Raw genomic sequence first — 14,107 nt, forward strand, 5'->3', positions numbered from 1 at the left:
TAAAAAAAATATTCTAGAAATAAGCTACCGTAAGAGTTCTAAACCACATCGAAATCTGGCACTGCTAAGCCATTCCTGCTGCTCCTCTAACATGCTGTCTTGAGACGGCTATTTTCAGTGTTCAGACCTGGGTCTCCTGCGCTCGCGTGTTTCTGGCATTGTGGAGCTCTGTCTGAGCCGATTCAGAGACAGTAAAACGAGAATCCTTCCTTTCCCTGCCGCTCCTCTCATCAGGACTGCACAAAGCTTGAAGCATTTTAAAAACAGAAAACTCTGGTGCTGCTTTATTAAAATGCCTTTCTGGAGAGAGACGAATGAGACTGGACTAGAATCTCCTTTCCAGCTGCTTGCCTTGGAAGCAATGAAACAGCATGGCAGATGGTAACATCCCCTTCCTTCCCTTCCCTGTTTACATAGCTCTGTAAATGAACAACTGTGAGAAGCTGCCTAAGTACATAGAAGTTAAATATCATCATAAATCTCCGACTCTTCTCAAGCCCACTCAGCGTGCTCCGTTATACACAGCACATCGTAGTTACTATCTCCCTGTAGGCGTCATCTATCAGCACTTCACACACAATCCCGAGCAGTGCCAAGAGCCTGCGACTTGTGTTAAAGTCAGTGAGAGTGGTACAGTTCAAAATTATGAGCAAGCTGATTAATGGGATAGTAGGTTTTTTCCAGTTATGTCTTAATTTTTTTTCCCATCTCTTAAGTCTATCCCAGGTTTTTGTGCATTTATGAACAATAACATTACCCAGTAAGATGCCACACTGGAAGTGCTAGGAAATAAAATTCTCAAATTGCCCATGAAGCTGGTAATAAGGCAGGTAGCAGTGCAGCTTTCTGATGGGCTGCCACTAGTTGCCTTGCCTGGCTGCTTTGAAGGGTACAAGCGCCATGCTAACTGAGTCTCACCTTCATAGCTTTGTCCTGCAGACCTGCAGTCCCCAAATAGTGGCTAGTGGGGTTCTGGTGATTTCAGTGGGGTGCATGGCCTGGCACACAATGGTGGCATCTGCTAATGATACTGATGAGGGTACCCAGTGCCACTGATTCAGCCAAAACGTGGGTATGGGAAGCCTTGCAGAAAGCCATTTGGACCAGAGAGGTTCTATTACTCATACCTGAGCCATCATCCAAGTGAAATGTTGCGTTTCCACCAGAGAAACTGTACCCCAGACACTCACTAAATTGTATGGAGTGAATTTTATTTAAATTGAAATTAAGTTTACTTAAATTTTGATAATGTTCATGGATCAATATTTGATCAATAAAAACCCCCAAATAACTACATATTTTCAAAACCAGGAGCCCCACCTATCTTCTGAAACACCATTTTAATTTGCTTTTATGCTGTCCGCTCTTGTAACTGCTGTTCTGCTTTCGGTACAATTTGGTGGATTCCTCCTTAAAGAGAGACAGATCCTAAATTGTCCAAATGCCTACATTTTTTACAAGGCCACAGTATTTATGCTTCAGAATTAGCTGGCACAGGTAGCTTTACTATCTGATGTGAGTCAAGACAGGCTTTTTTTCTGAGTCCAGACATCTCTCCCCGCCAGTACAGGAGAGTAGTTATGGCTCCCCTCTTACTCCGCCCAAGAGACCTAAGAGAAAGCTTCCTCCTAAAAGGAGACAGGAAAGACCAGTTGCAGCACCAAAGAAAAGAAGAAGAAAAGTACATAAAGTGGATCAATATGCTGCGGAAACTCGTCGGAAGAAAGTAAGTTTACATATGTTCCAAAATTTTATGGTGGAAGCGCCACTTTTTAGGCACTACTCTAGCTTTATTTTTTTCAACTTGGGAGTTCACTCCGTGCTTCAGGTTGGGATTTTGCAGACAAAACTTCTATAAACGTACTGAAGGACCCAAAGGAAAGCAGCCAAACCAGACCAAGTCTTCTGGGAGCTATGTTTTTCTTGCTTCAGCCTCTGTTTGCATTAGAGAAAATCATCTTTATAATCTCTTTATATTTTTAAATCCAGCCATCAGCTGGAAGCAATGTCAGATAAATCCCGGGGAAGACATTACCAGTGTTGCTAACCCTTCTGAGCTATGACAAATTCTGCAATATGTTGTAGCCTCCTTAACTCCCCAGCTCTTGGGAGCCTGGTGATTATTTGAGATTCTGTGTCTAGTCATCGTGGTTGTGGAAAAGTCCTGAAAATGTGACTCATAAAATCTAAAAGGGAAAGAACTTTAAAAAGTTGTTGTTAAAAAAAAAAAAAAAGTAAAGCCAGTTGTGACTGTGGAGAGTAGAGGATTCTTGATTACATGAGTTCTGAATGCTGTATTTGCAATAGAAGTTGTGCAGTCTGTTTTCACAAGAAAAAGGTCAAATAGAAATTGCTTTACTCAAAAATGGTGTAAGTGGAAGAAAAGGGTATTTCCTTAGTGTACTGTCTTTCTCCACCAGGCACTAACAAACGTACTAGGAGGGGTTACAGACCACTTTGGTATTATTTTTGTTTCAGAAATTTAACTAAATAATTCAAAGCCTCTTCAAATAAACAACCTAAATATTTCTTCTTTAGGCTTTAAACAAAAGCCTTGACACTGCTCTGTGTCCTACAAGGGGCTATAAACACTATTCTCAACAGCTTTTTCGTAGGGGTGGGTTTTGACTTGTTGCATGATACGATTTAAAACAGTTATTTTGAGACCATTTCTTTAAATGTAAAGACATGGCAGACAGGGACATGCAAAAAATTATTCGCTATAAGAAAACAGGAATTTTCCAGAGAACTTTTTAATACAGATTTACCTGAGAGGATAACTGATAACTGCTATGGATGATATTGCTATTATTCATTAATTTACCATTCCAAGTTATACCCTTCTGACATGAAGTGTAGTAGAGAGCTTATATCATTCCTACTGATGTCAGCATATGTAACCCTTATTTTTCCTTTATTTCTCTGGATGAAAAGCTCATCCAAACTTATCCCTAAAGAACTCTTCCTGTTAAGTCAACCGTGAAAATGTATCACTATTATTTCAGAAAAAAATCCTAATATTACACAATAGTTCCCATCATATCTGTAAGTTAATCTTTTGCTGCTCTTGGAGAGCAATGGAATATAGTACAGGCTGGATCCTACCAATTTTTTTAAAAAAAGAATAATAAAAAGGATACAGTGAAATTCTGTATCCCTTCTAATCAAGCTGCTTCTAAGGGAAAACTCAGGAGAGAATACAGTTGTGGTCTATATGTCTCAGATCCCATACCCAATACTTTCACAATAGTATCAACTCTTTATTGTAGCACCACCTTAGGGTTCAATATATCTTGAAAGATAAAATGTTTCTGTACACCCTTGCAAAGTCTTGATATCAACATATTAGGTGAAGAAAGGTATACGCAGTAATTCTATTTGTTTACCAGTAACTCTTTGGAAGTTGCATCTGGGAAAGAAGATAAGCTCTAAGAGTAGCATGTCCACACAAAAAATCCTTTATGCCACCTAGAGCCAGCCTTAGGCTGCAAACACCAGTTGGGGAAAAACTTGAGCATCATATAGAATAATAAAAGATACCTGAATTTAAAAATTGGAGAGAGACAGAATGCAATGAGATGAAGAAATATTGGTGAGGGTCTTTCTAAGAGCTGCTTTGAACAAAATCAAGTAGTGAAAACTGCAAAGTTGAAGGTGTTGGGGGGGGTGGGGGTGTGGTTTTCTGTGTGAGTTTTTTGTTTCTTTTAAAAACAGGGTTTTTTTGATTTATATTGACTTTCTTACAGTTTCAGAAATGTCTCTTCAGGTCTATAGATTAAATTGGTGAAGAAGGTAGCTAAACAAAATTACCATAACTTGAAATCCTTGAAATCTCTGGAAGTATTGTTGCTCTTTTTCAAAAATTATTACTATTTTTTAAAAAAGCCTCAAGCCTGCTGACAAAAGTAAACATTAATGGGAAATCCACCTGGATTTCCAGCTTCCTTGAATAAGCTTTGTATTCTGAGTAAAAGTTGTATTTCCTTAATGACTGATGCTCTACAAATAGAGTTTCATAAAAATGGAATTCCCATTTGTTAAAGAAATTCTTTGTATTTGAGAGTGGAGGAATGCTGAAACAGACAATTTTCATTTTTTTCTAAACTCGAAATGTTTCAAAGTTTTAACTAAGCTGACTACTTAGGCTTTTCTGAATTAAAATAGTTTAAAATTTCACCCTTTTCCTGAACCATTTCTGTATGTTGCAGAAACTGTTGCTCCTGTTCCTCATTGTGATTCCATCGCTCATGAGCCCCTTCTCCGTGTATTTATAGTGCCACATGGGAGATGACATTTCCTGTCTCATCTCCTAACCTATCAGACTCATTTAACATCCATCCCTTAACGACTTGGGCAGAGGGAGAATTTCTGAACCGTCTCTTTCTGGGTCACACTAATATGGTGTTTATTTTTTCTTCTCAGAAAATTCTGCCAAAATCTAGGTTTTCTCATCCAAAATTTGTTAGCATTCTGTTTGTCACTGGGTTGATGTTTTGTTGCGGAGACTTGGACCAGCCAAATCAAACAGACAAGTGAGGAGGAAGTTGGCATATAGTGACAAGAAATGTTTTCTTCTCAAAACCAAAACAAAATCTGAGTCCTCTGCCTAAAATCTTACTTTAAGTCGTTTCCCTTCTCTATGCCATCTGGTAAAAAATGCTTCATTTTCTTATAGCTGAAAACACAGTCCTGTCAATGTGGCTTTGTGTTTTCGGTTTTGTTTCTTAATGAAAAGGAAACTTAAATGAAGAAATCACAATACTGTATCCATGTCTTCTGTGGCCTGCTGACAATTTTGCCAAAACTGTCATTTGAGATGTTGGAAACTCTTGGCTTTGAAGCTGAAGAATGCTCCCTCTGAGCCCCATGTGCTACTCAAGTGACTTGCATGTTGTCATCCTAGTATCAGATGTCCTTTGAAGTGAATTTCATTAAATGACTTGGCACATAATGGCAAGTCCAAAGCTTCATTTCATGCTCGCGTTTTTGACTGAACCATTCACATAAAATAGCCTTTTAAAAGTACTGCTATTTATCTAAAACAAACTGAACCCCAAAGTCACATGCGTTTTTCTAATATCTATACTTTGTTATACCAAATGTACATGTGTCTGTGGGAGGCCTTGGATCAGCCATAAAGATGTTTTGCTCTCTTGTGTCAACATCTCAGCAGGGCTTTCTCACAATGAAATCACAGCGTGGATATAGGAAAGGAAATGGTACGGTAATTGTAGGTGTAACAGCTCAGCCAAGGCTTTGCCTCTTGACCTGGATGGTTATCCTATCAGAGTTTTGCCAAAGGACCTCCATTTGTAGAAGAAGGGGGAACGCCGCAATGACGGAATTAACTGTTTTTCCTTTCTGCGTATTTATACAGATGATGGTGAATCCCCTGAGAGAGATTGACAAAACAGTAGGACAACTAATGGATGGACTGAAACAATTGAAGCTGCATCGATGTGTCAATGTCATATTTGTTGGTGATCATGGTAAAATAAACAGTATTCTTTATCAGTATATAAATGCTTGGGCAATGCAGCTGTACATATAATAGGTGGCTTAAATGAAAGTTCCATTTAAGATATTTTTGTGCTGTTTTTTTCTGGTAGTTTAAATCCCCAAAACCAGCCTGTGTCGTCGTGGACTGGCCACTCAGCTTGCCTGTTAATTGTCATTGGAGAACACTTTCATAACAGTGATCTGGGGATTCACACCTCCACTTAAAAGTTTTTCAAAGCTTGGCATTTTTGATATCACATCCCAGTGCAGCTCTCCTTGTGTGTATTGGAAAGCTATAATGTGCCTAGAGTAATCTTTTTGACAGTTTTTATGGAAGGAAACAATTTAGTAGCGCTGTCCTTTTCATGAGGGGAGGAATAGGGCTTTAGAGCAAGACATTTCCATGGCAATTAGTCGGTCAAGTTATCCTACTAGGAGAAAGACTAGAATATCTGTAAGGGACTGTGTGCAGCCTAGATGGAAAACGTCAGCGAAATAATGGAGGAAGGAGGAAAATGGTAAAAAGATATTTCAGGGTCAGATGGAGAGTCACTGAAAAGCAGAGATATTATTTGGTACGTCTCATTCTTTCGGACATCAGAAGAAACTTTGCAATAGAAGAAATAGTAAATACTAGCAAAGATAAAAAGAAAAAGTTTTATTAAAGAAAAAATTGACCATGTTTGAGATAAACCTGTTTTTGTATAACTTTTTAGCAATGCTACCAAAGATCCTGTTCTGTCTAGATCTTTGTTTATGAAAGTCTCGCAAGAACTGCTACGTTAGCAATAAAATGGCATATGCCTCCTGTCTGGCTGTGGGGAGAGAAGGGTAAGGGGCAGGAAAGATTTCCAGGGGAGCCAGTTTTTGTGCTGAGAACTGCCCGTGACTGGCAATACATTCCTCCCCACCACAAACGGCTGTAGGAGAGAATTGTTTATCTGCGGCTGCCTTAGAACAGACCACCAACAGACAATACCTTTTGTGTGCGACTTCTCTTAAAATCCTTTGTTTAAAAAAAAAAAAAAAAGATCCCAAAGTAGTACACTAAACAAGAAACAGACTTTGATTTTTCCATGAGCTTAGTTTGGAGATGTGTCAGTGCACACATGGTATATGTGGTGACTGTTTCTACGGCATTGAGACTGGTATTTCTCTTGTGTAGAAAAGTGCTTGAATCACCCCTAGTTTGGCTCCTACCAGGGTCTGATGCTGGAATTAGATGACTGGAAAGAACAAGAATAAGATTAGTCTTTAGTCATCCAAAAGAAAAGAATACATGGGCTGTTTGGGATCTCTTTCTCTGCTGTTTTGGAAAACACGTTTATTTTCAAGCTGGATTAATTTTGCATTTTCCTTCTGCAGGGATGGAAGACACTACTTGTGAAAGAACTGAATTTTTAAGCAACTATCTGACTAACGTGGAAGATATCATTTTGTTGCCTGGATCTTTAGGGCGAATTCGCCCTAGGTCTAGCAATAACCTAAAATGTAAGTTAATTCAATTGTACCCTTTATGTCCTGAGAACTAGACTCCATGCTTCGTTTGGGCTGAGGGTGTAAGTTTGCAGTGTGTCAGTGAGCCATTCAGAGGGAAGCCCACTGAAGACCACCTGCTTGCTCCCTTCCCAGCCTGTAGTTCACCGCCCCCACAGTGGTAGAGCCATGTCAAGCAGATGGCTGAAATGTTCTGGGTTAGAACCCAGCCTTTTATAGCAAAGAGAAGTGGGAACTCAAAGCCAGTTTACATGTCATTTTGAGTTTATTCATGCACTTCTCCCCTCTGTCAACAAAAATGGGACTTGGTGGATCTCAGCAGTGCACAGATTGGGTATAAAAAAAGCATCTGGTACCTCTTCTGAGCTAATGGAAAAAAAGTGAATTGTTAATTTTGAATTCAGTAGCTTCTTCGTGCTTTTGGCACAGATGAGAAGTGGCATGGGTTGCTAAACCGCAACAGGCTGGGGATGTTGAAGGATATAAGGGAGATTTAGGGCACGTATTCAGGGCCAATGTTGACAGTAAAACTTTCTGCTTTTTTGTACTATGCTGTTAGAAATTCACCCTGACTTGGTGTTTGAGACCAGCTGATCTTTGATGAGAGGGCTCAGTGCTCAGGCAGGAGTCCTCTGGTGAAGATAGCTGTGATTTAAACCATTACAGACCCAGCTGCCCCGCTACTGCTCTGATGAGGATTACTGCCTCCAGGGCAGCAGTACCAGTGCCGGGCTTGTGCCAGAACAGTGGCTGCTCTGGTTCAGTGTACCAGGGCAAGCCTGGCTTTGCCAGCAGTTTAAGCTACTGTGCAAACTGTGAAACTCATAAACTAACCAGAAGAACCTATGAGCTTTGCAACATATGTTATAAGGGTGACTACTTTTGGTAGAGGGGAAGATCAGATAGTTGGGGCAGCCAACTGACCCCTCATAACACTTCAGTTATTCTTTGGTTGAGGACAGATTTCACAAAAAAATTATCTTTGAAGATTAAAGATTTTCAGAATAGTAGCAGAAATTGTAAGAATTTGGTAAAACTTTCTTAGATACTGATTTACATATGCATTTATTTTACTGTAAACTGATTTACCTGGGTATTTATGCTCTACGAATATGGGATGATTTTGTAAAGATCTGTTGAAAATAGTGCATGCATTGATAAAACTTACTAGACTAGCATAAAGACTCAATTCTTACACTTCACAGTCTACTGAAAACTACTGAAAATCTTCAGTTCTGAGAAGATTTTTTTAAGATCTTTTAATCCTTGAATTCCCAAATTGCTGAGAAAAATCAGTTTTCTTTGGAGGATGAATGGCAATATCTTCCAAAAAGACCAGCTAATCCAACTGACCACTGAGTTACACTGCTGGTGTTCCTGCAACACCATTGTCCTCTTTTGGCCTCTGTCCACAGCTTCCGAATTTGCATATTTGCAATTACTTATAAATCAGCAGTTTTGACACAGAACAAAGAAATATATTCCTTAGTTTTGCGAACTGGGGTTTACCCCCATAAATGGCAAATTATCAGCTTTTTTATTCCTCCTCCATTTTCCTACTGATAACTTCAGGCCTGCAGACACACCTTTGCAATGGGTAAGCCTGCAGCTTGTGGTTTTTGAGACTGAGTAGAGCTCATTTCAAGCCCAGCATGATTGTGCATTAAGCAACCAAAACAAGAATAGTTAAGCAAGAGATTTTCACTTCCTAAGATTCTCTCTTAGCCTGTTTTTTCTCTCAGGACTGAAAATTATTCTTCCCCCCCGCCTCTGGAAGAAGATGGAGTTAGTGTGGACTGTTGCTGGTTTTGGGCTTTCTCCATCTTGCATGTACCTTTAATAGTCTGAAGATGTATCCAGAATATTTTACTGTGGCTTTTCATTTACTCTGTAGTAACCTATGAAATATGTGAAATGTGAAAAGAGACAATAAGTGTTACACATTTATCTTACTGCTTCTAAGGAAGTGCATTGTGGCATTCAAATGTGCTTTCAAAATTTTTCAAGGAAAGTCTTTGTGTTTGGGGATGACTTTTTATTTAAAAGGAAAGCAGTCAAGAGACTTCAAATAATATGTTTTCAGAAAATAGAATAAATATTAATCTAAGGCCCTAATCATAGAACAGTGAGCAACATTACCTAAGCAACTAAAATATTACTAAAAGGGTATACAGTTAAACTTTAGTTCATATTCATGATCTCTTATCTAATATATACAGTGTACTTTTAGTAACAATCAGCCAACTTTTAAGAAGAATGCTTCTGTAAAACTATGTTATTAGCTTATGTTTTCTTCTGCAAAATATTTTATTTTTGTCTTTTTTTTTTTTCTTTTGCTTAACAGATGACCCTAAAGTCATTGTTGCCAACCTTACAGTAAGTATTTAGAACTGGGAGGTATCTCTGTCTATACTGCACCGCTCACTTCATATCTTAATTTGGGGCATTAATCAGCATTCTCTCCTCACTCTTTAGGCAGGAAAACCAACCATTAACGTGAAGAAAGAGTGTTAAATGGTGCCCTTCACGAGTGCAGATTAATGTGTCTCATAAATTCCACTGTTTGCTGCTGTAGTAGCTTTTATAACCTTTTTGGGCAGCGCAGAGCCAGAATCGCCCTGACCGTCTTGACTCCCTGAATTGAGTCTATTTATTCATTTCTTCAGAAATGGAAAATAATCTCTTAGGGTAAATATTTTACTAGCACTTTAAAGACGCTGAAAAATTTCATTTGATAGCCTTCAACTATAACCTTGCTTTTAATGGGAAAAAAGTATTTAAAATAAAAGCTGATTAAAAAAAATAATATCAAATTTTGTAACCAGATGGCTTTAAATATATCTGCAGACAAGATGTATTTTAAGCATTCAGCTTTCCTCTGAAACTTAAGCTTTGGTTCAGTTAGAATAAAATTCTTCATCTGTGAGCTAAGTAAGTGTGATGTTTTGCATGATGCTTTCAAAAAGACTGTCATGAGAATGAAGCTTTCCAAATACATCTTTGAATGACTCCCTGGGCCCTCGTCTTACGTAAATACTGCACAGAAAGGGTTGGACCATGTACTCTAGATGTACACTTTGTTTACAAGACATCATCAATAATGACCTTAACAGCTTGATTTCTGTAGTTCAAGGTTTTATGCACATCTAAGCTAACTGACAGCAGTGTTGTTTGTAACCATTAATTTTTCAGTGTAGAAAGCCAGACCAGCACTTCAAGCCTTACTTGAAACAGCACCTGCCTAAACGCTTGCACTATGCGTACAACCGAAGAATTGAGGATGTCCATTTACTGGTGGATCGCAAATGGCATGTGGCAAGGTAAACTCTTGCTTTTGCTTGCATCCTGATTTTCAGCCTTTTTTTTTTTTTCCCTGAGGAAACGAGACACCTGGGATTGCCCTGTCTGTCAGCATCTTGCTCTTCTACCCCATGAACGAGAGTAGTTTTGAACTCCTGGTGAGGTTCAATCACATTTGATGCAGAGGGATGTGGCTCAGAACACAAAATTGTTTTAAAGTTTGGGAAAATCAGTAGCTGGATAGAGGGTAGAAATGCAGATTGGTTTCCTCAAGCAGCTGTGTGGTTTTTGACTGATTAGCTCAAGTATAGGAGCTGATAAGCTTTTTTTTAATGAGGTGCAAGCTTATTCCAATGAGGAAGCAGGGAGTACGGGGGGAAAGGGAAGGCATGTGTGACCAGGGGATGTTAGGGAACAAGAGGCTGAGTGGATGTAGTGGGTAAATGGAAAGAAAATGGAGTTATTGGCAGTGTGGGTGAATGCCTGAGAACATATGGAAGGGTATGACAGGGTGGCCATCAAAGTGTTGGCAGTGTATTGTGTTGCAAAACAAATCCACAGAAAACTAGGATGCTTTAGCTCAGAGAAAACCCTGTTTTGGGTTGTACTTCCCCATATGCCTCTGAATTTCAGTTATAAAATATGAGCATTTTTTAATATTCTTAGCTAAAAATTGAGCAAGGAAAAACAAGTTGGTACATATACTTATAGAGTGAACATGAGAGGAGTAGCCTTTGTTTATGAATTGTGTACCCTTTTCTGGTTTAATATATATATTTTTCTTGCTTTGATCGTTTGGCACGTGTATTACAGTATGAGAATGGCTGGGACTTTATGCATAAAGGTGACGCGGTGGTTCTCGGAAGATGACACCGCTTTTGGCTCACGGTAGTCTGTTATGAGCTTTAAATTATGGTAGGGTTTTTTTGCCCATATAGCTGCCAGGCAAACACATGGTGTGTTGTAAGTGCCTTTTGACATCTGTGCTTATCTTTCCGTGAATTATGCAAGGATCACTCTGCTGAAGCAGTGAATGAGAAACCCCAATTGCTTGCTTTCATAACTCTACTAGCTGGCTGGCCAGTTGCCCCGTACAGTTTCTGTGGTTGGGTTCATGTACATTTCAAAGAATCCCACTCTGAGTTTTAGGCCTATAAAAGTTTTAGGCCTATAAAAGTTTTAGTTTTAAGAATTTTACTGGAACTGATGGGATGGCCCAAGCTGATTTACATTTAGTAATTTCTTATTAATTACATCAGACTTTCTTTGGCTTATTTAATAATTAGATTTTTCTGAAATGTCATTCACCAATAACGCATTTGTTAACGTAACTGTAATTCATTGTATAATCAGAGCCAGGAAAATGGCAGGTACAGACCCGATTGCTATAACTCTAGTAATTTACAAGGCCAAAATCAAACTTTGGCAGAGCATTTATTGCAGATGAAGAAATTAACTTGTAGGATAATCTGGTCCACTGCATGTATTGCTTGCACATGGCCCTCATAAAACTGTAAAAAAGTACTCTGGAACAAGCTGGCAATTATAATTCCTATGACACAATACTTATTTTTCCACATATTTTGTAAAAAAAACAAACCCAAAAGTCAGCAACAAGCTGAAAATTAGCATTCTTATGATACAGCACTTATTTTCTCAGCTATTTATCTTCATTACAATTTCTCTTCTCCCTCCAGTTTTGTTTCTGCTCCCCATTTTTGTTCATTGGGTGGAAGGCAAACAGGTGAAAGCACTTTACAGCATTGTATGACATTTGCAGCACTGTAACATCTCAAATGTGCTTTCTTAGAAGCCTTTGTTGGCCTTGTGAGGATTGGAAGAGTATGGTCCAAAATACCTCCAGTCTGTAGGAGCTGATGTGAAATGAGAAAGTCTGAGGAAAATAAGTAAATAGATGCTAAGGTTGTTATCAATGAGTAAGAGCTGGCTCTTAGGTTTGTACTCTGTTATAGTGGGAGCAGAGGGAGAAACCCCAGGGTTGCTGGATGAGCCTGCAGTCCCCACTACTGCTATTCGAGAGATGAGCAATGCGCTGCCTTGTAACCTTATCCCTCCTTCCCAAAAAGTACACTGTCAGGTCAGCCACCATACCTACACCTTTGAGGAAATTCTCAAAATAATTTTTTCAATTTAGGAAAGCGGTGGACGTTTACAAGAAACCAACGGGAAAATGTTTCTTCCATGGAGACCATGGCTATGACAACAAGATAAACAGCATGCAGGTATGAGGAATGCAGTAACCTTTCTGGGAGGGTCATTGAAGGCAGAAGAAATTGCAGATCTCTAAAGTGTGAATATTCACTGAAAAAAACCTCTACCTGTTAATGCTCTTCTTTTGTATTCTTCTCCCTTCTTTTTTTTTTTTTTTTTAAAGACTGTCTTTATAGGTTACGGCCCTACATTCAAATACAAGACCAAAGTACCTCCTTTTGAAAATATTGAACTTTACAACGTCATGTGTGGTAAGCCACCTGCTTGAGAAATTGCAAGAGAAACACACTGTTTTAGCTAACAGGGCTTCACTTAGGCACCTGTGAGCTCATGCCCTGACTCTCTCCCAGTGTCCCTTCCCCAGTCCCCCCTCCCCAAGCACTTGCCTTTTGGCCAGGACAGCTGAAGGCACTTTGCAGTTTGCTCTGTTCTATCAACTGGACAGTAAAGGAGGTTACCATAGCTTTGCAGAGGTGAAATACCCACCGCTGCAGTGTGTGGTGTCCACACCTCAGCAGTCTAGGACGGAGGTTTCCTTTCCGAAGCTGCTTTTGCACCTGCATGTCTCATGGAGCAGCTCAAGGGCATCGCTTAGTTTTCCGTGGCAACTCCTGCTGTGATTATGTTTCCTAAACTCCTGCTGTAGCCATGAAGCAGAATCTGATGATGTATATAGATACTCATTATGATCTTTTCTTTAATACTGATTTTCCAGGGTAAAAAAACTTTCTAGCTGAACGTGAAATTCACTTATTTAATTTCAAAGTTGAAATACCAAAAAGGTAATTATCCCTTATCTCTAAAGCAGGTGATTAATAACACTGTGTTCCAGGTGGTTGGTGTAAGGTCAATATATTGACTGTAGGTTTGCACTGGAAGCTGCAGGAGTAGTTATAATAAAACTGTTTTCCAACGTCTTGATGCAAATTAACTTTCTTGTCATAAAGGCCACCGTACTATTCAGACAGCATTTGCAGTTTTATGATTTGGACAAAAGGTTATTATTTTTATTATATTAAAAGCATTCATTAACATGTCACGGGTGTAAACAGTATTGAAAATAATTGTCTTAGCTCAGTAGAGACACTGCTGCATACACGTTTGCAATCTAACCGTCATTCATGTATCTTTGCTGTTTTCCTAGATCTGCTTGGATTAAAGCCTGCTCCCAATAATGGTACCCACGGGAGTTTAAATCACCTGCTGAGAGCCAATGTTTATAAACCAACTGTTCCAGATGAAGTGGCTAAACCATTTTATCCTGTCGCTCTACCTTCTGTGTCAGATTTTGATATAGGATGTACATGTGATGATAAGGTAGGTGTTTAGGATCTGCTGATGCTTCTGCTTCTTAGCAGTACTTGGCTAGTAAAGTTGTAGCCATTTTATTTATTTTGGGAGGGTTTGATCTGTAAGAATTTCACTTCCTGTGAAGCATTTGTGACTTTTTGGAACAGTTATGGCTTTTTGTAAAACAGGAAACAAAAAAATCATCAGTGTTTTATAGCACTAGTTTTCTTTTGCTAGATGCCTAGTAAAATGAGATGTCTGAATGCTCCAGTGATCCTAATCTTGTTCC

At 39.0% G+C, this 14,107-nt stretch overlaps 1 protein-coding gene across 1 annotated transcript in view; it reads left to right on the forward strand.

The window, feature by feature from the left end:
* ENPP2 (ectonucleotide pyrophosphatase/phosphodiesterase 2) overlaps positions 1-14,107 on the forward strand; it is a 74,590-nt gene that overhangs the window by 47,258 nt on the left and 13,225 nt on the right. Inside the window, 8 exon segments of the mRNA XM_075743434.1 lie at positions 1,571-1,726; positions 5,378-5,489; positions 6,865-6,990; positions 9,341-9,372; positions 10,189-10,316; positions 12,452-12,539; positions 12,692-12,779; positions 13,673-13,845. Of these exon segments, the coding sequence (XP_075599549.1) occupies positions 1,571-1,726; positions 5,378-5,489; positions 6,865-6,990; positions 9,341-9,372; positions 10,189-10,316; positions 12,452-12,539; positions 12,692-12,779; positions 13,673-13,845 (903 nt within the window).

The sequence above is a fragment of the Balearica regulorum genome, chromosome 2, assembly GCF_011004875.1.
Source record: "Balearica regulorum gibbericeps isolate bBalReg1 chromosome 2, bBalReg1.pri, whole genome shotgun sequence".
Lineage (NCBI taxonomy): Eukaryota > Metazoa > Chordata > Aves > Gruiformes > Gruidae > Balearica > Balearica regulorum.